Genomic DNA, 25,303 nt, shown 5'->3' with positions numbered 1-25,303 from the left:
CTACCCTTCCCTACCCTTCCCTTCCCTTCCCTTCTTCTTTGTTCTGTTTAGAATAACAGTAATAACCCACAGCTCAAAGAAATAAGAATAACATTATGTTTTCAAACTAACAAACATTAAGAAAAATCTCCCCTGGTGTTCTTATTTTTTTTAATTGTAAAAATCACTGCTTTTGTTGGAAAAATGAAGTCGGAGCTTTGTCTAAGTCAGCTGAAGCGGGAATGGTAATTGGGCCGATGTGTTTCCTCTTTTGCTGCGCAGTTTAGAAATGATCTCGTGACTCTACACGCAGTAGTACAGGAGAAGAGAAGGCACAGGCCGAGGGCAGGGGTGGGGGAGGCGTTTTAGAACTGACCGAGATCCGAGATCCGGGTGGCTGGTGGCTGGCTACCGTAGGTCCCTGTAAAGCTTTGCCCTGGGCCTTGCAGCGGAATCTGAGCAGTGTTGTAATGCTAATAAGAGCTAGCATTTGTTAAGCTCTTGCTATGGGCTACACACATTTAATAAGCCTTTCCACTTAATTTTCTGCCGAGTGAAAGACCCACCCTGGGGAACCCCTGCAATCTGGATGGAGGCCTAGCCCACCTGTGCCTTGCAGCCCTTCCCTGACCTCCTGGCCAGCCTCCGAGTCCCTCCTCTGCCCAGTCCTCCTTGTCATGAAGCCCACGTGGTTATATCTGCTTCTCCATCTCGGACTCTGGTCCTCCTGCTCTCTGTCTCATGGCTGCTGTCTTGGGGCAGGGCTACCTCGGACCCATGTGATAGTAGCGACACCCTGTTGTTCAACTCTGGAACTTTTTCTCTAGTTCCACAGCTCTGCTGAGCGCCACCTCCTCCTGCATATGGGTTTGAACACCAACAACTTGAAGAATACAACAATAAGCACTTTTTTATAGATGCATAGGAAAAAGGTGGCTGAGACATTGACAAGTAATTTGTTTCTAAATGCTTGCGTGACAGAGGCACTGCTGAAAAGTTCACAGATATGCCCACCTAATTTTATCATCTCTTGTTTATATACCGAATTAGGAGGTTCGTGTTCCTAAATTGTAAGCGAAAAGGGCAGTAGGAGAGTTTAAGTGGGGCAGAGACGTGGGATAGCAGCAAATTAAAAGATTGTTCTTCTCCTTGGTTCCACCCTTTGGTTAGCCCAACTGCAAAGTTAGTGTTGACTTCTGTCATCTTCTAAAATTCTACCTATCTGTGGGTGCTTGTATTTCTGGAACACTCACCCAAAATAATAATGTTGCCTTCTCTTCCCCGGTGTTTATTCTGGGTTGTTTGGAGACCCAAAGGAGTTAGTCTCTGGTCTTTCTAGTAAAGGGTGAGCATAGATGTTTTTTAAAGGGGGTGCTGTACCTTTAAATTCTGAAAGTGAACTTGGCTCAGGAAGGCCAGCAGTCAAGGTCCAGCCCCTAGAAGAGAGAATAGCTACAGATTCTCCATCCTCAGTCTTTGCAAGGGGACGGCTGTGCCAGCCGAGCGGGCAGGCTCCTGGCAGCATGGCAGCGAAGCTCGGGGCCCTCCTGCTGGTCCTCGCGCTCAGCCTGGTGCGGCCAGCCTCGGCTGGCCGGAAGCTCCTGGTGTTTCTGCTGGATGGTTTTCGCTCGGACTACATCAGTGATGAGGCCCTGGAGTCTTTGCCCGGTTTCAAAGAGATTGTGAGCAGGGGAGTGAAAGTGGATTACTTGACCCCAGACTTTCCCAGTCTCTCTTACCCCAATTACTACACCCTAATGACTGGTGAGTACTGTGTCCTCTTCTGGCTGGTGGAGCTCGGGGGGTGGGGGGGGGGGGCAGGGAGCTGGAGTCCAACAGGGAACGGTTAGCTCCTGGCATTAATGTCTTATTTAAATGTTCAGGTTTCCCTGGTCTTTTGGGACACCAAAGTTCTTGGCTGAGACTTTTTTTTTTTGTTTCCACAGTAGTGTGGTTCTCCAAAAGTTATCCCAAGGACCTGTTTTGGATTCTCCATGTGGAGAACAGAGAACCACATGAATAGAGGATGTTAAAAGTAGTTGTTTGTTTTACAAACAAAAATTCTGGTTAACTCCGTACTTTCTAAGTTCAGGCTAAAAAGTCAACAGGTCCTTGTGTGTTTGTACCAAATTCCTTCTGTCCCTTTGCTCTGCAGTCATCTGTCATCCTGGAGGTATTTTAGCTTGTTTGTCATTGTGCTAGACTCTGAAAACTATACGTGGCGTTCCAGGATTACTGGGAGAGAATTTTTAGGTTGTACATTGAAGTATTACTTAGCAATGCCGCTGGCCCCTCTTTTGTCTTCTTGGACCAGGTAAAATGACGTGGGGAAGAAAAAAAATGTTACTTAGTTGAGATTCCCACCTTTAACTTTTAGTATGTGTTAAAACAAAACAAAAGAAAACAACCCTAGTCAACCCAGAGTGCGCTTGGGTTTGGGAAAGCTGGTTTTTGCCTAATTGGTCTTCATCTGGGACAGCCAGAACGCCCAATGTGATTCCACAAACTTGATCCTCTATGAGTGCAGTGGAACATACTTTCTGTTCACACAGTTGGATTCCCAGCCTCCAGTTTGTTTTTTAGCTAATCTTTGTAAGGGCCAGCGAGAGGCTCTCAGAAAGAATTTAGCAAACTGTCCAGGGAGGCTGTTAAGAATGCACTGTGATTGCTGCTTATGCAGGATTTAGCTATATGCTCTGAGCACAGGGAGAACTCTATAAATCATGTTCATGGGAAGGGGATGAGAACTCTTGTATCTCACTATGGATCTCCATGCAGCGGCAAACCCAAAGGAGTCTGGAAGACAAACTGATATCTCTGACTTCATGCGCGGGTCCTGGATGCATGTGTATATAAAAATGCCATAAAATTAAGGTGGGAAGATACTTTGGAGAGTTAGAAATGAAAGCATGGGGAGAAAAAAAAACCCAGATGACACACAAGCAAGGAATTTATTTGCTTATTTTTAATCCCCCCCCTGCCCCGCCCCCGCCACAAACAACCAGCAAGTGTAAGATAAAAAGGATGAACAGAAGTCCTCTCGTCCTTGCTTGGCATGTGTCTCCCCTCGCAGGGAGTAGGTCCGCAGGCTGCTGGGTCACACATAGATGTTATTGTGTGCCACAGCCCGACCTCAGTTCTGTGCAGGGAGGCTCCCGCATGCAGGCCACCCCCACTCCCGTTGTCCTTCAGAGACTTGCTGGGAGGCCCAATTCATAAACTGCCACGTGCAGTTTTCTCAATCTGAGTGGAAAATGAACAAAATCCATTTGAGAAAGCCAGCCTCCAGTGAGTAAAAGGGGACCGTTACAGCCTCCCCAGAGAAACCAAGCCAAGGACATGGCCTTTTGTTTGTCAGACCCACAGTCCTGATATTGGCACGGGGAATAATGGTCGCGGGGCCTCAGTCACGCAGAGGCGAACCTTCTTTTCAAGCTCGGGGTGTTTCCACTTGTCCAGTCATGACAGAAGAGCCCTTCCCGTGGTGGGATGGGCAGTGCCCATTGGCGTTTGGCAAAATTCTCACCTTCAGTCTCCCCCGAGGAAGCCACAAGGGCTCCATACACATTACGCTTACAAAGTTTTAGATGTTGAATGCATTATTTCATTTGAAAGCCTACTCGATGCTTACACTGGCTTTCCCACTTTTATAGAAGTGATATCGTACACAGAACGTGTCTAGCAAGGCCCATGTTCACATGCACATGTCTCTGGGTTTGATTTGTCTTGTACCTACCGGGTGAACGTGAATGCCTTAGAGAAGGCACCTCTGGGAGGTGCCAGGCCATGAAGCTGGTATCATCTCCAGCGCCCTGGAAGCGACTCGTGGCTACATTTAGATTACTCCTCCCAATATCATGCTTATTGTCCCACCTGATGTTGAAAAATTCCTCTCTTTTCATTTAAGGAAGGATATATCCATTGGGAGTTATACTTAAACATATGGTTTGAGCATTTGAGCATTTTATGAATCAACAAAAGAAGTATGCTGGATCCTTTTGGTACTAAAAGATATGCTGTTATAAGGTTCATCAGCATTCATAAGAGAGACTATGATCTCACTTCATTACATAAATTACTGCCCATAAGACATAAAGCCCTTGGTGTTCTTATTTTTGCATAATGAGGAATATTAGGGTATTGGCCTTGGAGCTGGAAAAAGTTGGATGGAGTCCTCTTGGGGCAACTTCAGGCAACCCACTGCACTGCCCTGAGCCTGTTTCCTCGGCTTCCAGGTCCGAGTCAGGTCAGGATCTCAGGGACTGCCAGATGCAGACATGCATAGGGAATTAGCCAAAGTTAAGACTGGCACCTCTTGGGAGGTCTGACTGTAAGAAATTAAGCAAATGACTAAAACTCTGTAGAGAGGAGAATTTTTTGTGAAGCCACACGGATGGTGATGGGGCATGAACAGTCATGGGATTTGTAAGCAATCTGGGAAATCATCTAGCCCAGTCACTGACACGAAGCTGCCATGGCTGATTTTTTTCTCCTTCAAAATATATCTGCATCAGGACAAATGTGAACAACATTCAATAGTATCAGGAAGACCCATCAAGCCATTGATTGCAGGAGATACACAGAATCTTAAAACAGGGCCTTTCATCCAGGGAGCCTGCAGTCAGGTTGAGGAGAGACACATCAGGTACCTACTAATATTCCAAGATGCATGCAAAGGGCTTAACTGTTTCCCTCCAGAATTTATGTGTTGAAGTCCAATCCCTGGTAGCTCAGAATGTAAAGTATGTAAAGATATGGTCTTTGAAGAGGCGATTAAGTCGAAATGAGGCTGTTAGAGTGGGGCCCTATCCCATCTGACTGATGCCCTCTGAAAAGAGGAAGAGAAACCAGGAATAAATGTACACAGAGAAAAGGCCATGTGAGGACACAATGAGAAGGCTGCCATCCGCAAGCCAAGGAGAGAGGCCTCACCAGAAACCAAACCTGCTGACACCTTGATCTTGGATTTCCAGCCTCTAGAACTGTTGTTTGGCTGCCCAGTCTGTGATGTTTTGTTATGCAGCCCTAGCAGACGAATACACAAAGGACCAGTGGGTGCTTTTCCTACTATGCGACAGAAGGCCAGAGGGGAGGAGAATTTTCTTTCAGTTGGAGTAGGATGTGAAGCATTTTGAAAGAGGTGGGCTCTGAGCTGGAATAAACAGCCACAAGCACGGCACACATATCATTATATCTTACTCTATGCGTAAGCTCTCTTTCCAAAGAGCTGTGTCTGAATCAACTTAATCTTGGTTAAGACACAACCACAGTGTAACTATTCTGCTTTCTGTTTTAATCTCTCTTACTGTGGATCTTTTTGGAAAGCTCTTCTCTGTGAGGCAAATCCACATTGAAGTGAAGTTTAACATAAAATCCATGGAAGAAAAGCAGTGATTTGGTCAATCCAGACCATGGGTAAGAGAAAATGCTGGGTAGTCTTAAGGCAGCATAACTTAGCATCATTTTGTCAAGGCCAATGGCAACATTTGTTTGTAATTCTTGAACACTCCTGATTAAGCACTTGGGGAAAGTAGTCCAGAAATGCTCTGAGTAGCAGGGAAACTGGTCTAGAATTTAATCTTCACTGAACATAATCTACCAAGAGACAAACATATGCTGAAATTAATTTGCTCTGCAATCTGTTATTATCAGTTCAGCATTTAAAAACTAGTAAATAAAGTACAGGGAGGTTGGGCACTTCACTCCAGACACCAAAGATTGTCAGTAGCGGGACCGAGATCAGAGAACAGGCATCAGGGACCAAGATTCTCACACAGCAATTAGCAGGGCCCTGACCCCAGTCCTGGAGTTCCCAGGAAGTTGTGCATAGGACCTGGGACCCAGGGACTGAAGTCTCCTCAAGAGCAGTCCAGGAGGCAATAAGAGCCTCAGTAAATGTGCTTTATTGATCTACTGGGACCAAAGCCAAACCAAGGATGTTAACCATTAGCATTGATATTTGTGTCAACATATTTCCTATTGCACTCCTAGAAATTACACAGAAGCAAATTCTCCCCAGATATCAAGGATCCAACATTCTGGAGGAGGAGATGGCAGGTTAAAGCATGCTTTTCCCTGCCTTTGCGAAAATAGCTGATTTAAATCAAAACCGGCCGTCATTTGGACCAACGGAAATTAACGCAGAAAGTACTTGAGAAATCATGTTTTGAGAAAAGCCCACCTCCTCAGTCTTCTGGAGAATTCAGGTTTTACTTGTTGGGCTGCCTGCAGACCCCTGCACACCCACAGCATAAGCAGCGTGGACACGGCCTCCAGGGCTCCCTCTCCTCCCCTTCTCTGAAGATCGGCATCTGCTCAGGGACAGTCACCCCAGCATGTTAGCTTCCCCAGACTGAGATGCTCCTGGAATGCATGATGTCTGGTATGCCCTCGACTTCTCCTCTCATTCTCTCCTGCTCAAAACCCAATCCCACTATTGTTTTCACCAAGGGCCTCCTTGTGGTCAAGGGTCAATCCTCAGGCTTTGATTTCTGGCCCAGGAACAGTGCTTAGCTGGACCATGCTCCTCCTCTGGACGGCTTTCTTGGGTTCCTCTTGTTTTACCCACGGCTCCTTATCCCCTCCGTTGTCCCCTTGGTCCCCTCTGTTGTTCCTCCACCTCTTCCCCACCTCCCTTTCTGCCTCAGCCCGAGTAGGCTGTACTTTCAGAAAGTTGGATGGCAAAGCCTGTCCTCCTCTACCTCCATCCCTGGAGTCTGCACCCTCTGCTGCCCAGAGCTCCCCAACAGCCCCTGCTCCCTCCAACCTCTCTGCCCTACCTTCTGCCTGTCTCCACAGACGACCAGAGTAGTCCTTCTACAGCATGTATCCGATCGTGTCTCTCCTCCATTCAGACTCTCCAGGAGACTCTGCTTCCACACTAAGTAAAATCTGAAGTTCTCTGAGAACCCATGTGGCCACCCCGACCCTTTCCAGCCTCGTTCCTGACTCTCTTCTCCACCTGTTCTGGGTACATGGCCACCTCAGGACACTTCAACTTGCCATTTCTTCTGGCTGGAATGCTTTTAACCAGAAAGACCCAAGGTTTGCTCCACTGGTTTTTTTCAGATTTCTTTCCTGAAGTCACTGTAGTGGATCTGCCTTTCTTGCCCTCTAACTGAAGAGCCCACATGATGCCGTCATTCTCTCCTTAATTTTCCATCTCTGCACCATGGTTTATTTATCCTGGCTTCTTCAAATAAAATTTATTATTGTGAAGCAGCATTATAATAATGGTTAAGGGGCACCTGGGTGGCTCAGTTGGTTAAGCGTCAGACCTTGGCTCAGGTCACGATCTCACGGTTCATTAGTTCGAGCTCCGCCTGGTGTCTGTGCTGACAGCTCAGAACCTGGAGCCTGCTTTGGATTCTGTGTCTTCCTCTCTCTCTGCCCCTCCCCCTCCCGTGCTCTTTTTCTCTCTCAAAAATAAACATTTAAAAATTATTTAAAAAATGATTAAAACATTCAGAGTTTCAGGGAACTTGTTGATTATTCTTTTGGTTCCAGATACTCCTAAACCAATAAGGAGGAGAAAATACTGAAATTATGCTTTGCTTTAGGAAAGTAATTAACAGCCATTTAGGTGAACTGATTACTATTTGTTTCTAATAGTCTTAGGTATCTCAAAATATGTCTATCCATTCTGTTTTGAATTTTGACTGTAAGGTTGGGGCAGCAAGAGGGTTGAAAGGAGAGTCAGCCATGAAGAGGGGGCTGTGCCGAAGTAGGGAATCCAAGGCCTGGGGTGTTGAGAGGAGATTTAACCAGAACACTAGCCATCAGGAAAGCCCAAGGGAGAATCTAATTCTCGCCAAGATTGCTGAAGCCAAGAAAGCAGAGGCAACAGTGAAGCCTGAACAAGGCAAACGGTTCAGAACCACTAGAACATCTGTAAGAGGACTGGGAAGACCAAATGTCATGTGGTCCTGGCTGTCAGACCCTGGGACGGGTCTGGCAGGGCCATCCTTATGTTCTGAGCCCCCCATCCCAGATTGCTTAAGGAGCCAGGCTGTGAACACAGGCATCATGAGTCTCCTTAGATATCTGAAAACAGGAGATAGCACTGTGGGCTGAATTCCACAAATGTGTGTGTTGAAATCCTTACCCCCAATGCCTCATTTGGAGACGAGTGTCTTTAAAAAAGTAATTAAGTTAAAATGAGGTCATTCGGGTGGGCTCTAACCACTATGACTGATGTCCTTGCAAGAAGAGATCAGGACACAGGCAGGCACAGAGGGAAGGCTATGTGAAGACACAGGGAGAAGACGGCCATCTAAAAGACAAGGAGAGGGGCGCCTGCATGGCTCAGTCGGTTAAGTGTCCGACTCCTGATCTCAGCTCGGATCATGATCTCACGGTTTGTGGGTTCGAGCCCTGCATTGGTCTCTGCACTAATGACGCAGAGCCTGCTTGGGATTCTGTCTGTTCTTCTCTCTGCCCCGCCCTAGCTTGTGCGCTCCCTCTTCTCCCCCCGCCCCTGCCCCCCCCAAAATAAATGAATAAACTTAAAAAAAAAAAAGCAGAAGAGAGAAGCCCTTAGGAGAGACCAACTCTGACAATGCCTTGATTTCAGATTTCTGGCCTCCAGAATTGTGAAAAATAAATTTCCGTTTTCTAAGCTACCTAGCATGTGGTGCTGTGTGATGACAGCTCTTGGAAATAAATACAGATGGGATGGTGACACCAGGCTGCTGACCAGAAGAATGAAGTTATCCTTAGACAGACTTTTTCTATCCCCCACGTGCAGAGAGTTTCCGGTGGGTTCTGCCCCAAAATCGAGGTGGCCATGGTGTGCTGGTGTCCAAGGGCTGCTGTATGGGTTACAACAAACAGGGTGGCTTAAAGCAACAGTTTATTCCTTCACAACCCCGGAGGCTGGTAATCTGAAAGGAAGGTGTTGGCGAGCCTGCGCTCTCCCTAAGGGCTTTAGGGGACAGTCTCTTCCGTGCTTTTCTCTGAGCTTCTGGTGTTTCTAGCAATCCTTGGTGCTCCCTGGCTTGCATATGCATTGATGTGTCACTCTAGTCTCTGCTTCAGTCATCACATATTGCTCTCCCTGTGTGCCTCTACGTGTGCCTCTTCTCTTCTTCCAAGGACACCGGTTATATTGGATGGGGGCCCACCCTCAGGACCTCATCTTAACTTGAGTACATCTGTTTCCAGATAAGGTCACACTCGCAGGTACCAAGGGATAGGATGTTTTGGGGGAACACAGTTCAACCCGTAAATGCATCATGGGGTGGAAAGAGCTGTCAGTTTGCTGCAGAAGACCTAGTTTCCTCTAGTCTGTCCCCTTTTAACTTTCAGAATTGGAACAGGTTCTTCTGTGTTTTAATATTATCTATCGGTAGAATGAAGAAAGTAAAACTAAGCCAGTAGGCTTGTTGGAGGACAGAAGGAGACACCTAGTGTAAAGCCACCATTACAAAAACTGTACCTATTACACACTTTAGAACTAAGATTAAGCTAAATTATGTTGTAGTAACAAGCTGTATCAGAGGCTTACAACTAAGGTTTATCTCTCACTCATGAACATGGAGTTTAAGGATTAACTCTGCCCCACTTTCCTCTTCATTTTGAGACTCAGACAGAAAAAGCAACTTCTAGATGAGATGTGCTGTTCGTGTGGCTAAGGGAAAACGGCAGAATGACGTGGTGGTGCTTAAGACCTCTGCTCAAGGTGGCACATGTCACATCCCTCATCCCGTTGGCCAAAGCAAATTATATTGCCAGTAGGTCAAGGGTGCATAATCCTCTGACAGTGGGGGCGGGAATTATCTCGAACACTGATGCAGTGTATTCCACACACTGAATGGATACTAGTTGGATTTTATAAGAAGCTTGTGGGTCTTACTGAAAAGGAAGGGCATAGAAATAAGTGTCTGCAACTCAGGGGAGGGAAGTATTATTGGCAGTTACAATGGACTTGAACATTTCCAGGGAGAAGGTGGATCTAGAACTAAACATTGAGAGATGAGTGGAAAGATTTTTAGTAGGAGGTGAATCTTGAGCCAGATCTGAAGGAAGAAAAGAAGAAATCTATGAAGACTGTGAGATGTGAGGGCCATAGGCACAAGCAAATCAGAGAAGCACAACCAGGCAGGTGAAGAGGGGCTGAACCCATTCACCACTTGGTTGTGGGTGGAAGGACTAGACAGAGATGATTTGTTAAAAAAAAAAAAAAAAACAAACAAACACATGCAGTTGATGGAAAATAATTGGAAGAACCAGTAAACTCCTCCTTTCTTCCTTTTCCACTTCAAATGTTCAAGCATCTCTTCTTCGTGATGGGCTGTTAAGTGAGGAGTTGAATTTGAAGAGCATCCTGGTGGCAAGACTTGCTGGCTGGGCGATGAGAAGGCATGGGGGAACTAAAAGGAAGGGAGCCTGAATCAGCTCCACAGGCAGGAGGTATTCGGAGTCTGGGTCTCCTGTGTGCAGACATCGGGGAAAGTTTGGAGGGCTGTCTATTTGGGGAAGTAAATTTTCACCAGAATAGAGTAGGATTGGAGTAGGATATTCACTTGGAGTTGGCCCTTCAGGGGATCAGAGAAAGTGTCTTAAAGGAGAGTTCCAGAAACGTGAAGAATAACCATGGGGGTAAAAGGGAGAAATTGCTCCTGTGGATCCCAGTGGACCCACAGTAAATGGACTTCGTATCTCTCTGCCTTCCCCAAGGCTGGGGAGGATATCTCTGACAGATGCACAGTTAAATCTGTCTTCCCAGCTGCATGAGCTTTGTCTACATCTCATCACTTGCTTCCCGGGGACACTTAACCACATCTTCCCACGTTTCAACTTAAAGCTATGGTATGAGGGTGCTTGGGTGGCTCAGTCGGTTGAGGTCTGACTCGTGATTTCAGCTCAGGTCGTGATCTCACTGTTTGTGGGATTGAGCCCCATGTTGGGCTCTGTGCTGACAGTGCAGAGCCTGCTTGCAATTCTCTCTCTCCCTCTCTCTGTGTCCCCCTCCCTCTCAAAAGAAATAAATTAACTTAAAAACAACCTACAGTCTGTATAAGGTGTCCTGATTACGCCGCCTGAAGACGCAGGCTGGCTAGGTAAAGTAGAGGGCAACAGAAGTGTGCAGAGGACTATTCGGCTCATGCTCACAGAAAAAAGTGTGTTCCAGGAATTCATAAAAATAATCTCTCCTGGCACGTCATTATTTAAGCTCCCATCAGCAGAGCTCTCTGCACCAAAGTGCCACTTTTCAAAAAGTATGTTTCTCTTGGCTTCCATGGTGATGAGAGGGAGTTCTTGTTATATGGCATTCAGCTGCTGGAACGTCACCCCCTGAAAGAAGGGAATGGTTAGGGTAGTGGGTAAAGCTTAAAAATGTGGTGAAAGCTTTTGATTATAATAACAGCAAACCCTTTTCCAGAAGGTTCACCCACACTGAGCCACTGCGGTCTTCAAACCATGGCTGGCCTCCCCCTCCCCTCCCCCGACCCCAGTGTTGATTGATAGGACCATATGCCTCCTGCCAAGGCTTCTGGGAGTCTGGCTGAACCATGCTGCTCTCAATACCTGCTTCATCATGAATGATATGCCAAAAATGGGTTAGAGGACATTTAAAATTATTTCGGAGGGAGCCTGAGTCAGCATGTTAACATTTATTTCAAAGACACTTTAAACATACTCAAGTTTCAGAGTCCCCTTCCATGAATAGGGCCGTTGTGTCCACCATTTCCCAGGCGAGGACCTGGGGCAAGTCTGGGGCTCCTCTGGATCCCGTGTGTAGCATTTGGCTCTTGTTGGATATTGTGCTTCATCATAACCGACTCCTACCTTCAGCCATTTCCACAGCAGGAAAAAAGGGTCTGGCAGACAGGTCACGGAACCATGTGGCCCAGGACTCATTTGGACAAAGGGCTGCTCGGGCTGAGATCACAAACAGACTTTTGGTCGGGGATACTACAGATATTTTACTCTTGATGAAGTCACTTCCCCGGGGGGCCTGGCTTTAAGGGCGAGAGCTTCTGTGGCTGCCAGCTGTATAGCAGGGAGATGAGTGGGGTCACCGTGAGACTGCATGTAAGTGTCTGCAGCAAGGTGTCCCAACCTGGGTGCTGTGGGCCATGAATGTGTTGTGGCTATGCCAGGAGACCAGGTTCCCTGCCCAGTCACCGGGTACAAGCAGCCTTGTGTATTCCTCCCACGTTGCCCAGCGAAAATGCCTGATGTGAAGCAGGTTGGATGGAGAGCACTGGGAGACCAGACAGAGCTCAGAAGGGAGTCAGGGTGGCATATTTCTTCTCCTGAGTGTGCCATGGCCCGCCGGGATGTTGGATAAGTCGTATCACCTTCCTAGTCCTGAGTTCCCACAGCTTTAAGACGACAGACCTGGGGAGAGAGGAGCCCTGGGGTCAGCTGGGCACTTAATGAGCACTGGGTATGTGCTGGGAATGTTCTAAGTGCTGTGTTCTAGGTGCTGGCAATAGTCATGAGGCTCAGAGGAGATTCTCAGGGGCCACGGTGGGGTGGAGGGAAAGGGTGACCTGAGGGGGGTCTCGATGGCATTCTGCATTCTTCCCCTGTTATGGTCACAGTGAGTCCACTTTGACCTCTTTTCACATTTGAGAAAAGTAGTCTGCAGTTCATTCACCCCTTGAGCTGCTGATGGCCCCTCACAAGGACCCTGACCTGATGGAGGTGGGAGGCAGCAGACGGAGGTCCCCACATCTATGGGTGTAGTGGGTAAGCCACCCACGGAGTTTGCCTGAGGGGTCCCTCGGCCTTGGCTCTTCTTCCGTATTCCGCACACAAGTCTAATATGTTAGCCCACTGGCTCTGCAGCATGTCTAGTCTTCCCTGAGAAATTATATGTCTGTATAAGGATTGGCTTTCTCAGGTGGGCTTGGGAAAACATTCTGCCTTAATGGTTGAGGGCAGAAACCTTAAACAAACCATGGGTGTTTGGGAGAAAACCTCAAATATGGGGCTTCTAGTCATTCAGTAGCAGACCATAGGCCCAGCCTAGAAAATGCTTCCCATGCCCTCCAGCCCCTGCCCCTGTAGGGGGTAAAGGTAATGGGAACCTACTCAAGGGTAGCATGTCTGGTCCACCCTCATTGGCCATGCGAATTCCATTTCTAGACTTTGGTATGTTCTCATTTGTAATGGGGGTGGGCCCTCTCTAGGGTATACCCCTGGCCTGCAAAACAACCCACCAAGAGTCCACCAAAGAGGGAAGATGTGAGGCTAGGCCACGTCAGGCCACGAGGGCACTTCAGAGAGGTCACCAGGGTCTACACTCCTGAAAAAGGCCCCTAAGTCACTCACCCTGAGATGTTACCAGAGGCCAGGCCATGTACTGTGTGTGAGTGGTCAGTTATTTTATTTTTAAAGTTTATTTATGTATTTTGGCGGGGGGGAGGGGAGAGAGAGAGAGAGGGAGAGAAAGAGAATGAGAGAATTCTAAGCAGGCTCTGTAGTGAGGCTCTGATGCGGGGCTCAAACTCACAAAGTGTAAGATCACCACCTGAGCCAAAGTTGGACGCTTAACCCACTGAGCCACCTATGTGCCCCCAAGGGGTCAGTTTTTTTTAAAAAAACTCTTCACACATGTCCTCCCAGTCTCTGGTCACAGGCACTCCAAGGTGTAAAGGCAACCTCTCTCCCACCCTCTATCCAGCCAGGCTCCACCAGGAGGCAGGAGACAACAAGAAGCCTCTGATGGGAGACAGCACCATTCACTGTCATTAGGGCCCAGCCAAGGACTTTTGCCAGTTAGGGGAAAAACAGGTCTTTAAAGACACATAAGAAAATAGAACCATGGTTCCCTATTAGAGATAGATGAGAGAGAGAGACAAAGATGGGAGAGAGATGTCTTGTTGCCTTTTTGAACAATATGATTTCTCTATTAAAAATATTAAATTAAAAATATATCCATATCCAGTGGAGCTTTCTCATCTCTGGTTGAGTAATCAGACATTTTAATTTAACACTAAGCTCCCTGTTTGACTCCAGTCTGCTATAGTAAAGAACCATAGGTTGGGTAGCTTACAAGCAACAGGAATTTATTTCATGGCGTTCTGGGGGCTGGAAGTCTATGATCAGCATGGCAGCCTGGTCTGATTCTGGAGAAGGTACTCTTTGGGTTGCAAATGACCATTTTCTCATCGTACCCTCACATGGCAGAAAGAAAGAAGGTGAGAGAGTTAGCTGGAGTCTGTTTAATAAGGGCTCTAATCCCATTCATGAGGGCTCCGTCCTCATGACCTAAATCACCTCCCAAAGTCCCAGCCTCCTAATGACATCACAGTGGACATCAGACTGCAGTGTAGGAATTTCTCAGGGAGACTAGCATTTGGCCCATTGCACTGCCCTTGTGATTTAGAGAAATGTATTCACATTAAGAGAGTTTTTAAAAAGATGTCTTGCAGCCTAGTGGGCATAAAGCAGTGTTGTGTGGTTTGGTCTGGTTTTCCCAGTCTGTATTGCAGGCTTACAACCACCAGCCGGGGCTCAGGGGACCCATAGTCAAGGCCACTGTCGTCATCCTTGTTTGAACACTGTTGCTGCATGGGAACTGCCATGCATCTCTGAGAACCAGGACTGAGGGCAGTCTGTCAGGCCCCACCTGTGTCTGAAGTCTTTCCATTCCCCAGGTGGGTCCCTCGAGCTGCCCCTGTAGACAAAGCCAGTCCACCTGCCTCTGGGCCCAGTGCTTGCTCAGAAGAGACACCCGATTCATGTTTGTTGGACCTCGCTGGTTCGGCCGGTACCTGGACTTCTGTCTGACCCCACTGCAGAAGCCTTATGTTATCTATCTTTTTGGTAGACCCTAGAGTTTCGTTGCTGAACCTCACATACTAAGGTTCCACTGTCGTCTAACAAACCACCGGCACATTCCTAGGCCTGCCTTGATCTCGCTGGATTCTGGACTCCTTCTGGCCGCTCTCCATAGGCTTCTCCATTCCCTCCTTTGCCTTCACACTGGATGTGCTTCTCCTCCCCGGGGCCCGGAGCAACACCACTGCCACTGTCAGCCTGTCGTCCCGCACTCCCCAGCACCTGGGGCGCCTTTTCGCTGGGCTCTGTGGGTGCATCTGATTCCGCGTTCCCGTTACTCCCAGTCTAGCCCCCTCCCCTGCAGCTTGGCCAGCTGGCCTCGTCCCAGACCAGGACACCCCTCCCTGTACATTCACAGTCCATTTTAGCATGCATTTGTCAGTGTAAAATATAGCATGAAAACTATGTGGAATGAGCTGGGGAATATGTAACAAAACCCACTGTATCCCAATCCAAAATTTCCTCCAGAGGCATTCAGCATTACAAAATGTAAAAAGCAGAAGCAGCCGTAGAAATGCTAGTGCATTTATCGCCTCACTGCGCAGAACAGGAGACTGAGGCCTAAGCCTCAGACCCAGCTAGAAGAAGAACCTCACCAAGCACAGGTGTCCGAGGCCAGCCTCCCTCAAATTCCCAGGGACAGAAGCCCAGGCGTCCTTTGCACCCCTTCCTGCCAGCTGTCAGTCCCGTTGACCTCCCTGCCTGCATTCCCAGCTTTGCTCTGGGCCTGCCACTCACTCACCACGGGGCTTCCCTGCCTGGGGGACTTTCCCTTTTCTTCCCTCCTTGTTCACATCTCCCAGGAGGTTTCGGCGGAAATGGAAGGAGATTCAGAGAAGATTCGAATCTGTGTAGATTTCATCAAGGATCTGATCAAGGAGGAGGTGGAACCGCCTGGAAGATGGGAGGTGGTGGTGTTCGGACTCCTCCCCACCATCCTCCCTACTTCCCGGTGCCACGGATGATCGTGGAAGTCTGGCTCCTATTCTTTAAGCTCCTTAAATAATCTCACCAAGTTCTCATGGAACAGATAAGAGAATCACGTTCCAAAGAAATCACTTAGACTGCATCAGCATGTATTGCAACATCTAGCTACAAGCTAAAATAATCAGATAAAAACAAAAATGACTCTATTTACCCAATCCCGACTGCCTGTTTGTTCTTTTGCGATGAGTCGCCAGCTGTGTGGGTGTCTTGAAAATTCACCTCAGGGGTTTCCCTCAGTGGACATCGGACTAGTTCCTACCCTTCAAACACAGGGGATGGTCAGGGGCCTGTTGGCCAGTTGTGAAACCCCTGTTGGAATGGAATTCTGGAGAATGATCTCTTCACCTCTCCCTTGTCACCTCCCTGTTTTTATTGGAGGCCTCCCTGGGAACTGCTAGTCCTTCCCTTTGCTTATACTGCTTATTACTTCTGGAAGGGCTCTTTCATCCTCCCTGGAACCCCCAGGCCTCTGCTCCAGCCCACGTGCCAGCTTCCTTCTCATCTTTCTCTCTCCCGAGCCAAAAGATGTCTCTCTTCTTTTTTATTATTATTATTTTTTAATTGTTTAAGTTATTTATTTATTTATTTATTTATTTATCTATCTATTTATTTATTTATTTATTTTGAGAGAGAGAGAGAGAGAGAATGAGCGGGGAGGGGCAGAGAGAGAGAGGGACAGAGGATCCGAAGCAGTCTCCATACTGACAGCAGAGAGCCTGATGTGGGGCTCGAACTCATGAACGGCGAGGTCATGCCCTGAGCCGAAGCCAAATACTTAACTGACTGAACCACCCAAGCGCCCCAAGATGTCTCCCTTCTTAAAGGCCTTGACCCAGAGATAGTAACCATTCAGAGCTGAATGATGCCTTGAGAACTTATTTTCATTCATATGCTACTCCTCTACCACTTACTATCTGAACCACAGAATTTGCTAACTGCAACAGCTTTATATGAATATAATCTATGCAAGAATATATCGAACATTTACGATTTTAAATAAGCCACGGTTCTAAATTTCTTTAAAAAAATTTGTTTTAAATGTTTATTCATTTTTGAGAGAGAGAGAGAGAGAGCACGTGCGCACAAGTGGGGGAGGGGCAGAGAGAGAAGGAGACACAGAATCTGAAGCAGTATCCAGGCTCTGAGTTGTCAGCACAGAGCCCGACGCGGGGCTCAAACTCACGAACTATGAGACCATGACCTGGCCGAAGTTGGACGCTGAACTAACCGAGTCAGCCAGGCACCGTAGTAAGCTGCTGTTCTAAAGATGGCCGGGACACGGCCTCTGTCTTGGATGAGCATCCAGTTAACTGGAGCAACCAAATATATGTTGAAATAAGTATAATCACAGGACAGAATAGAACAGGCACAGGGGATACAGAGGCCATTTCTGGAAGTGTGTAGTGAAGAGGAAAGGCTCGCTGGGGTGCTGATATTTAAGTAAAGCCTGAAGGTTTTGGACAGGTTGAAACCTGGAGGAAGGGCCTTGAAGATGGACATTATCACACAAGTCAAGGGACAGACGTGGAAATGAGGGGGAGCATGTGGAGAGCAGGACGGGGCTTTGGGATGGTTACTCTGACATTACTGAGCAGTATGAGTCTGGGGGAGGCCATCCAGGTCTGGGGTGAGAATGAGGGGGCCTGGGAGTAAGGTCCGCAGTGCCGGAAGGAACCTGGGTTCGAGGATTTGAGAGGCTCTGTGGAGAGAGAATGGGCAAGACTGGTTGCATGTGGAGGACCAGAGAGAAAAAAAGTCTCAGTATCAGACAAGAATTCAAGCTAGTCTTATGGTAACAATGAATTCATCTGTGTATAAGGTGCATCCAAGTTCACAATCATGAATGTACAAGAAATAGTGCATTTCTTTATTTTCTTTAAAAAAAATCTAAATCTATGGGTGAATCTGAATACATAATAAGTCAAGTAAGCCATAAACAAAACGACAAATGGGATGTGATTCCACTTACATGAGGTGCCTAGGTAGTCAAATTCATGAGGCAGGAAGTAGAATGGTGGTTGCAAGGGGCTGGGAAGGATGGGAAGTTAGTGTTTAATGGGAAAGAGTTTTGGTTTGGGATGAGAAAAAGTTCTGGAGGTGGATGGTGGGGATGGTCGCACAAAAGTGAATGTACTTAATGCTGAGCTATACATTTAAAAATGATTAAAATGGTGAACTTTATATTATGTGTATTTAACCACAATTAAAAGAAAAAAAACTAATTCTGACTCTGACTCCCGTCCCACTGAGCTCAGTGGATTTTCAGTCTCAGTCACTACTGGGTGGTGGGTTGTGAGATGACTTTTCTTCCTCGTCTAGGGTTATGGGCCATGGTCCTGGGCCATATGTGGTCCTAAGGCATTGGGACAGCAGCTCTTGTCATTGGTCTACCCTGGTTCCCACCACTTGCCCACATGTCAATCCATGTGGCTCCAGAGACCAGGCTCTGCTGCTTTGAGCTAGAAAACCTTGTGCCTTGACTCTAGCCTCCCCTGTTGTGCGTCTCTTGGATGTCAGTGGTCTCCATGGAGTTCTGCCACCAAGCAGTACATCATTTTCTGTTCTCACTGGACCAGCAAATCCTTCTTATCTCTCCCTGGTCTGCAGGAAACATTTCCACCAGGACTAGTTTCATGGGTATGTGACCTATAAAGTCACACTGGGCCCCATGCTTATAGGGACCTTGTGCTTGCTTTCATGCTCTACTGTCACCATGTTGAAATTCTTAACAATTTATGGACACAGGATCCCACATTGTCATGTTGTACTAGGTCCTGCAAATTAGGTAGCCCATCCTGTCTTCCTTGCTTCCCTGAAAGGCATGTATACCTTCCTTCCTCCTCTCCCCTTCAGAGACATGTACACAGTGTGTTCAAAGGAACTCAGTTTGAGATGATAAAAAGCCCCAGAGGAAGGAGTGTGTCCAGCAAGCAGTATCAGCTATTGTTCCAGAAACACAGACCAACTCCAAGGACAAAAGGGGCCGGATGCCTGCTTGAAACACAATGGAGGGGAATATATAGGAGGAGAACAGGCTAGTTAATATTTCAGTAAATATCTCAGTGCAGTATCTAAGTCAGTTGTTTATATTCTCATACGTTGGGCACTTGCAAGATCATCTATCTGGGTGGCGATTTCTTTACTAGTCATGATGGTTTAGAGATAAAGATTTCAGAGTTGTCCTCAGAGAGGTGGGGAATTATGCAAGCATACCAGGCCCCTTGGGAAGATTATGGCAAGAGAAGGAAAAGAGGTCAATTTGAAACCCTTGAGGGACCTTACTTACATTTGGGGAGCATGATGTAGACAAAGAAACACCAAAGAAAACAAGGAAGAAGTACAGACCATTCTAGCAAAGACTCAAAATGAAAATCAGGAGTCAAAGAGGGTCAAAGTAATCAAGGAAAAACTAATTTTTTCAATAGGAGGCAGTCAGTACCATCAAGCAGAAGAATTAAGAAACAAAAGTCATTGTCTTGGGATGCCTTGTACATGGCAGTAGGGTTTGGAGACCACTGGGGAGATGGAGAGGAGGGACAGTGCTTTGTAGGTGAATTCTGCACGGAGGATTTGGGGGCTGACATTTGCCTGTGTCGCTGGGAATGTGGAAGATCTAACTCAGTCTGCATATGCTGACTTACGGATCTGTCTATCTATCTAGATGTGATCTCAGTTGATCTTTTAAAATTATTACTGATGGTTTTGCTGAGGTATACTTTACATACCATAAAATCCATGCATTTATAGCGTACAGTTGAATGATTTTGGTATCTTTACAGGGATGCGCAACTATCACCACCATATAATCTTCGAGTGTTTCCATCACCCCCCAAAAAAACCTCGTACCCTGTGGTTGCTCCTCACTGCCACCTCCAGCAACCACATTAGGCAACCACTGATCTACCTTCTTTCTCTAAAGATTTGCTTTGATCTGGACATTCTATATAAATGGAACCATAGGGTGTGTGTGTGTGTGTGTGTGTGTGTGTGTGTGTGTGTGTGTGTGGCTTCTTTCACTAAGCATAATAATGATTTTGAGGTTCATCCGTGTTGTATCAGCACATCATTCCTTTTTACTGGCAAGAAGTATTCTGTTATACAGATAGACCACATTTTGTTTATCCATTCACCAGCTGATGAGCATTTGGGTTGTTTCCACTTGTTGGCTGTTGTGAGTAATGGCGCTGTAGACATTCACGTACAAAGTCTTTGTGTAGACATATGTTGTCATTTCTTCTGAGCAGGTACTTAGGGGTAGGATTGCTGAGTCATATTGTAATTCTATGTGTGACTTTTGGAGAAACGGCCAAACTGTTTTCCAAAGCGGCTGCCTCATTTTCCATTCCCACCAGCAGTGTATGAGGGTTCCCATTTCTCTACATCCTCAGTAACACTTGTCACTGTCTTTTTTCATCGAGGCCATTCTAGTGGGTGTCAAGTGGTATCTCACTGTGGTTTTGATTTGCATTTCCATAATGACTAATTAGTGGCTATTTGATAACTTCTTGGGAAGAATGTCTGTTCAAATTCCATTAGCCATTTTTAAAAACTGGGTTATCTATTATTAGTTGTAGGAGTTCTTTATACATTTTGGCTGTATGTGTCTTAGAGGATATACGATTTGCAAATATTTTTCTCTTAGGAGTTGGACTGTTTTTCCACTTTCTTCTTTTAATGTTTATTTACTTACTTTGAGAGAGAGAGAGAGAGAGAAAGAGCGAGCGAGCGAGCATGCTTGGAAGGGGCGGAGAAAGAAGGAGAGAGAATCACAAGCAGGTTCTGCATTGTAAGCCCAGAGCCCAACGTGGGGCTCGATCCCACCAACCGTAAGATCATCACCTGATCTGAAATCAAGAGTCAGGTGCTTAACTGACTGAGCCATCCAGGTGCCCCTTTTCACTTTCTTAATGGAGTGGCTGCAAGTGTAAGAGCATTTAATGAAGTCCTATTCATTGATTTTTTTTAATCACTTGTATTGTGTCATATGTAAGAAGTAATTGCTTAAGCCAACATCATGAAGATTACTCCTGTGTTTTGTTCTGTTTTAAAAAAATTTTTTTCAAGTTTATTAGTTTTAAGAGAGAGAGAGAGAGTGAATGGGACAGGGACAGAGAGGGAGGGGAACAGGAGTTCTGAAGCCGGCTCTGTGTTGACAGCAGAGAGCCCAACATGGGGCTTGAACTCACAAACCATGAGATCATGACCTGAGCCGAAGGCAGAAACTTAACTGACTGAGACACCCAGGCACCCAACCTGTGTTTTCTTGTAAGAATTTTGTACTTTTAGCCCTTACATTTAGGTTTGTGATCCATCTTGAGTTAATTTTTATGTATAGTGTGAGGTAGTCAGCTCTCTGTTGAGGAGTATTCCTTTCCCACTGAATTTTCCTGACACTTTTGTTGAAAAGCAACTGACCATAAGTGTTAGAGTTTATTCCTGGGCTCTCTGTTTTATTCCATATGTCCTTCCTTAAACCAGGACCATACTGTCATGATTACTTAGCTTCGTAGTAAGTTTTGAAATCGGGATGTGTTTTTCTCCTCCACTTTGTGTTTGTTTTTGAAGATCGTTTGGGCTATTTTCAGTCACTTGTATTTCCAAATGAATTTGGGGATGAGCTTAACAACTTCTGAAAAAAGAAAAAAAAAAAAAGAAAAGAAAAATAAATCCAGCTAGTACTTTGTTAGGGATTGTTTTGACTTCTAGAACAATTTAGGAAGCGTATCTACCTGAGCAATACATCTTCCAATTCGTAAACATGGGAGGTCTGTCCAGTTATTCGGGTTCCAAACTCTTTCAGTACTATTTTAGAGTTTTCAGTGTCTAAGTCTTGTACTTCTTTTGTTAGCTATTTCTAAGCCCTTTATTCTTTTTGATATTGTTGTGAATAGAGTTATTTTCTTAATTTCATTTTTGTGGTGTATGAAAACATGGTTGGTTTGGGGGTGTTGATCTTGCATTAATTTGTTTCATGCAACTCTGCTGAATTTGTTTATTAGTTCTAATAGTATTTGGAGATTCCATTGTATTCTATGCATACAAGAATATACAATACCATGTTTATTGCAAACAAAGACAGTTACTCTTTCTTCCTAATCTTGACGCCTTGGATTGATCTTTATAATCACCTTGCACATTTTTGCCCAGGAGAGAACTTCAGGGTAGAGAGGGTAAGCAGCTTGTCTGAAGTCACCTAGCCAAGGAAGTGAGTAATCAGGACCAGAACAGAGGACTTCTGCCCTCCATCCGTCACTCAGCATTTTCACCACTCCGCTTCTGGTTGGTAGAGAAGACAATGGATGGCCTCTATCTCTACAGCACTCCCATTGTCTTCCAGATTCAGTCAAGCAGGGAGCAGAATGTACATTTCCCAGATGTCTGCAGTATTTGTGTGTCTGTATACCCTGTAGCACTCAGTGCTAGGTGCTTTCCAATACTAAGTCAGTCAATCCTCATAAAACCCTGTACGGTAGGCATAGTTACCCCCATTTTACAGATGAGGAAACCAAGACTGTGAGGTAGTAAAACACTTGCCCAAGATCACAAAGCCCATAAAGAGTAGAACCATTAGTACAAAGTCCTGTGCTCTCCCGTGACATCCTGCTACCTCTCCTTTCCTGCTCTCAAAGAAGTGGCTCTTAGGGCAGCTCCGTCCTGTGTGGCCATTTAAGTGTCCGTCCCTCAGACGGGGATCTCGTAGTTGTGTTATGCGCATGGCGTATGCCTGCACACACAGACACCCATAGCGCATGAGTCACTGCCCTTCCAGGCTTCCTCCAGACTAAGCAACCTCATGGGCAACTATGTTTTTAAATCCTCCTTTGTGAGTCTCAATGGACAATGTGAACAATAAACGCTTCTGGGGTTGAGTATAAAAGAGAGGATTCAGCCTCAGACACTTAGCTACTTATCTCAAATGGCCGAGGCCGAACAGTTGTGAGGGATGGTTTAAACAGACCTCTTTTGATAAGACACATCTGGCATCCTGACCCAGACCACCAAGATGTATCTCTGGACTATTGCTTCTAATCACACTTGGTTCTGGGGGCCCGGGAGGCCGTGGCAGCTCCTCAGCGGGGAGGGAGGCCGTGTTGCCCCACATCCCGCTCACGCTCTCCGACACTCGGTAGGAACTCAGTAAATGCCCCTTTGTATCTGTTTTAAAGTTACTTGGAATCCGCTTTATCTTAAACACTGGGCCAGTTTCTCTCTTCCCCATCCCACCCCCGCTCCCAACAGAAAGGGAGGCCCTGTGGCCAGGCTGTCAAGAGGGGCGTTTTCAGTCTCACAGCAGATGAAATACCCCAACAGAAGTGGCAAAGATCACCTCGGACAGGGCTCTACGGTTCCCTTTGCCCTCTTCTCCCCTTGGCCAGTTCACACCCAACCCAGGACAGGCCCTAGAAATACAAAGCAGAAATGCGTATCATGAAGTATCTTGCAAACTCAAATATTTTCAGAGGCGAGCAGACACCCAACTTAAAACTCTTATGGTTTGCCTTTTCAGTGAATTCCAAGTGGGTGAGTAAGGCAGTGCTGTGGTGATTTAAAACGACTGCTTTTGTATTCCCCAGAGGTCTCAGGTTTGGGAGTTTAAGCCATTTATAACAGAGAATCTGGAAAAGTTCTCAGAAACAGCAGTTCCCTCAGGCGACACGGTGTGAGGTAGAAGGTATCGTGCTTTAGCCCCGCGTCGACTTCCAGGTGGTTTTGTGGTCAGCAGGAGAATAAGAATTTGTTAATAACATGAAATAAAAAGGCAATGCTTGTGCCAAAATAGGATTGCCTTGTATTTTGCTTAGCCATATTTAATATTTTTTCAGTTCATTGCCAGATCCAACCACTTCTCCCCTCACATGAGTCCCTTCCTGTCCGCATTAATAGCCCGGTGCTGGGCGTTGGCCTAGTCACTTCTCTGTCTCTTGGAGAGATCTGTGTGGAGGGAGCCATGGGCGGGAAGCAAGGTCCTAGTCCGGGCCATGGCACTATCTTGACTTTGTGGCCTCAAAGCCTTTGTGGGTTCAAGTTTTTGTTTTGTTTTGTTTCTAAAGAGAGAGAGAGAGAGAGAGAGAGAGAGAGAGAGGGAAGGAGAGACTTGAGGGCTCTAAGGAAGTGAATCTCAATGCCCCAGCAAGGTGCTCTTTCTTATCTGTTGTCGGGATCACTTCCGGTGGGCTTCTCCCTAAACTTTCCAACCCTGGCTCCTGCCAAAGGAAAGGTGGTGCTCTTTGACCTTGTGTTCTCTCTTCACTGCCGTCGCTACTGAACCAATCCAGAACTGCAGCTTTGGTTAGTATTTGAAGCCATGTGTCCCTACATTTACTTTCCAAGGCATGAATTTCGTTTTTACACACACCATTCACCCTGTTAAGATTCGGCGTTACGATTTTAAGAAAAGGGAAAATGGCCTGGCTTGAGGTAGGATTTGGGGGATTAGAAACCCAGGCCAGAAATTTCTAGTTAAAATCACATCCTTCACTAGCAATTTCCCAGAGGAATGAAGTTTAATTCTTTTTGGGGAAACATCTAATGGACTCTATCCCCTTCTGATTTCACTGGAATAATCCCAAAGTCGAGTCATGGCGGTGAAAAGAGGGCAGCCAAGGGAAGAAATCCCCCGTGTGACCGCGAGGAACTACTCATTCTCTCAGCCCCCACGTACTTCCCCAGCGCAGTGTGCAGGCTGGCTCGGCACGCAGTGCTGCTGGGTTCCAAGCCTCAGCCCCCGAGACAGCCTGAAAGGCTGAGTGGCCACCCTGGTGGGTCACAGATGGAAAATCCAGGAAATTGAGTTTTGAAAGAATGGCAAATACATTTGTCTGCTGGATCACCTTATCTGTCCTTTTGATTCCTATCAATCTTTCTAGATTGATTTGGTTTCAAGTCCAAGTGATAATAAGGCCAGAGGTTGACTTCTGCATGGCGATCAGTACCTCTTCTATCACAGAAGGGAAAACATGAAATGCTAAAATGGCTTTATCAGTGGGCCCAGGGGATTAAGAGTGAATCTTGTGTTTGCGGTTTGATGGTTTTATTTTATTTTTATTTTTTTATAAATTTTTTTTTTTTTAACGTTTATTTATTTTTGAGACAGAGAGAAACAGAGCATGAACGGGGGAGGGTCAGAGAGAGGGAGACACAGAATCGGAAACAGGCTCCAGGCTCTGAGCCACCAGCCCAGAGCCCGACGCGGGGCTCGAACTCACGGACCGCGAGATCGTGACCTGAGCCGAAGTCGGACGCTTAACCGACTGAGCCACCCAGGCGCCCCTGATGGTTTTATTTTAAAACGTCTCCACCATTTAATTGGCAGTGTATTCTGAATCTTTTCTCATCATAATCGCTACTCCTCGGTGCCACATTGTTCATAAGTTTTCAGAGCTCTGGAGCTACGTGGCCTCAGTTTTCACATGTGGCTTCTTTTGAACTCTTTTGCATCTTCCATGAGACGTCTGTCTGGGGTCCATTGTAGAGGATGCCTAGCGACCAGCAGCAAACACAGAGTGGCAAGACCAAGCTGAAGCTTGTATGGAAGGTTCTC

At 46.4% G+C, this 25,303-nt stretch overlaps 1 protein-coding gene across 1 annotated transcript in view; it reads left to right on the top strand.

Moving 5' to 3' along the window:
• Positions 1 to 1,472: 1,472 nt before the first annotated feature.
• Positions 1,473 to 25,303, top strand: part of ENPP6 (ectonucleotide pyrophosphatase/phosphodiesterase 6) — a 117,379-nt gene continuing 93,548 nt past the window's right edge. The window contains exon 1 of the mRNA XM_042934268.1: positions 1,473 to 1,743. Within this exon, the coding sequence (XP_042790202.1) occupies positions 1,503 to 1,743 (241 nt within the window). The 5' untranslated portion in view covers positions 1,473 to 1,502. The remainder of the gene's footprint in view (positions 1,744 to 25,303) is intronic.

Source organism: Panthera leo, chromosome B1, assembly GCF_018350215.1.
Source record: "Panthera leo isolate Ple1 chromosome B1, P.leo_Ple1_pat1.1, whole genome shotgun sequence".
NCBI lineage: Eukaryota > Metazoa > Chordata > Mammalia > Carnivora > Felidae > Panthera > Panthera leo.
The sequence above is the reverse complement of the archived record's forward strand: the minus strand, read 5'-3'. Positions and strand labels throughout refer to the sequence as shown.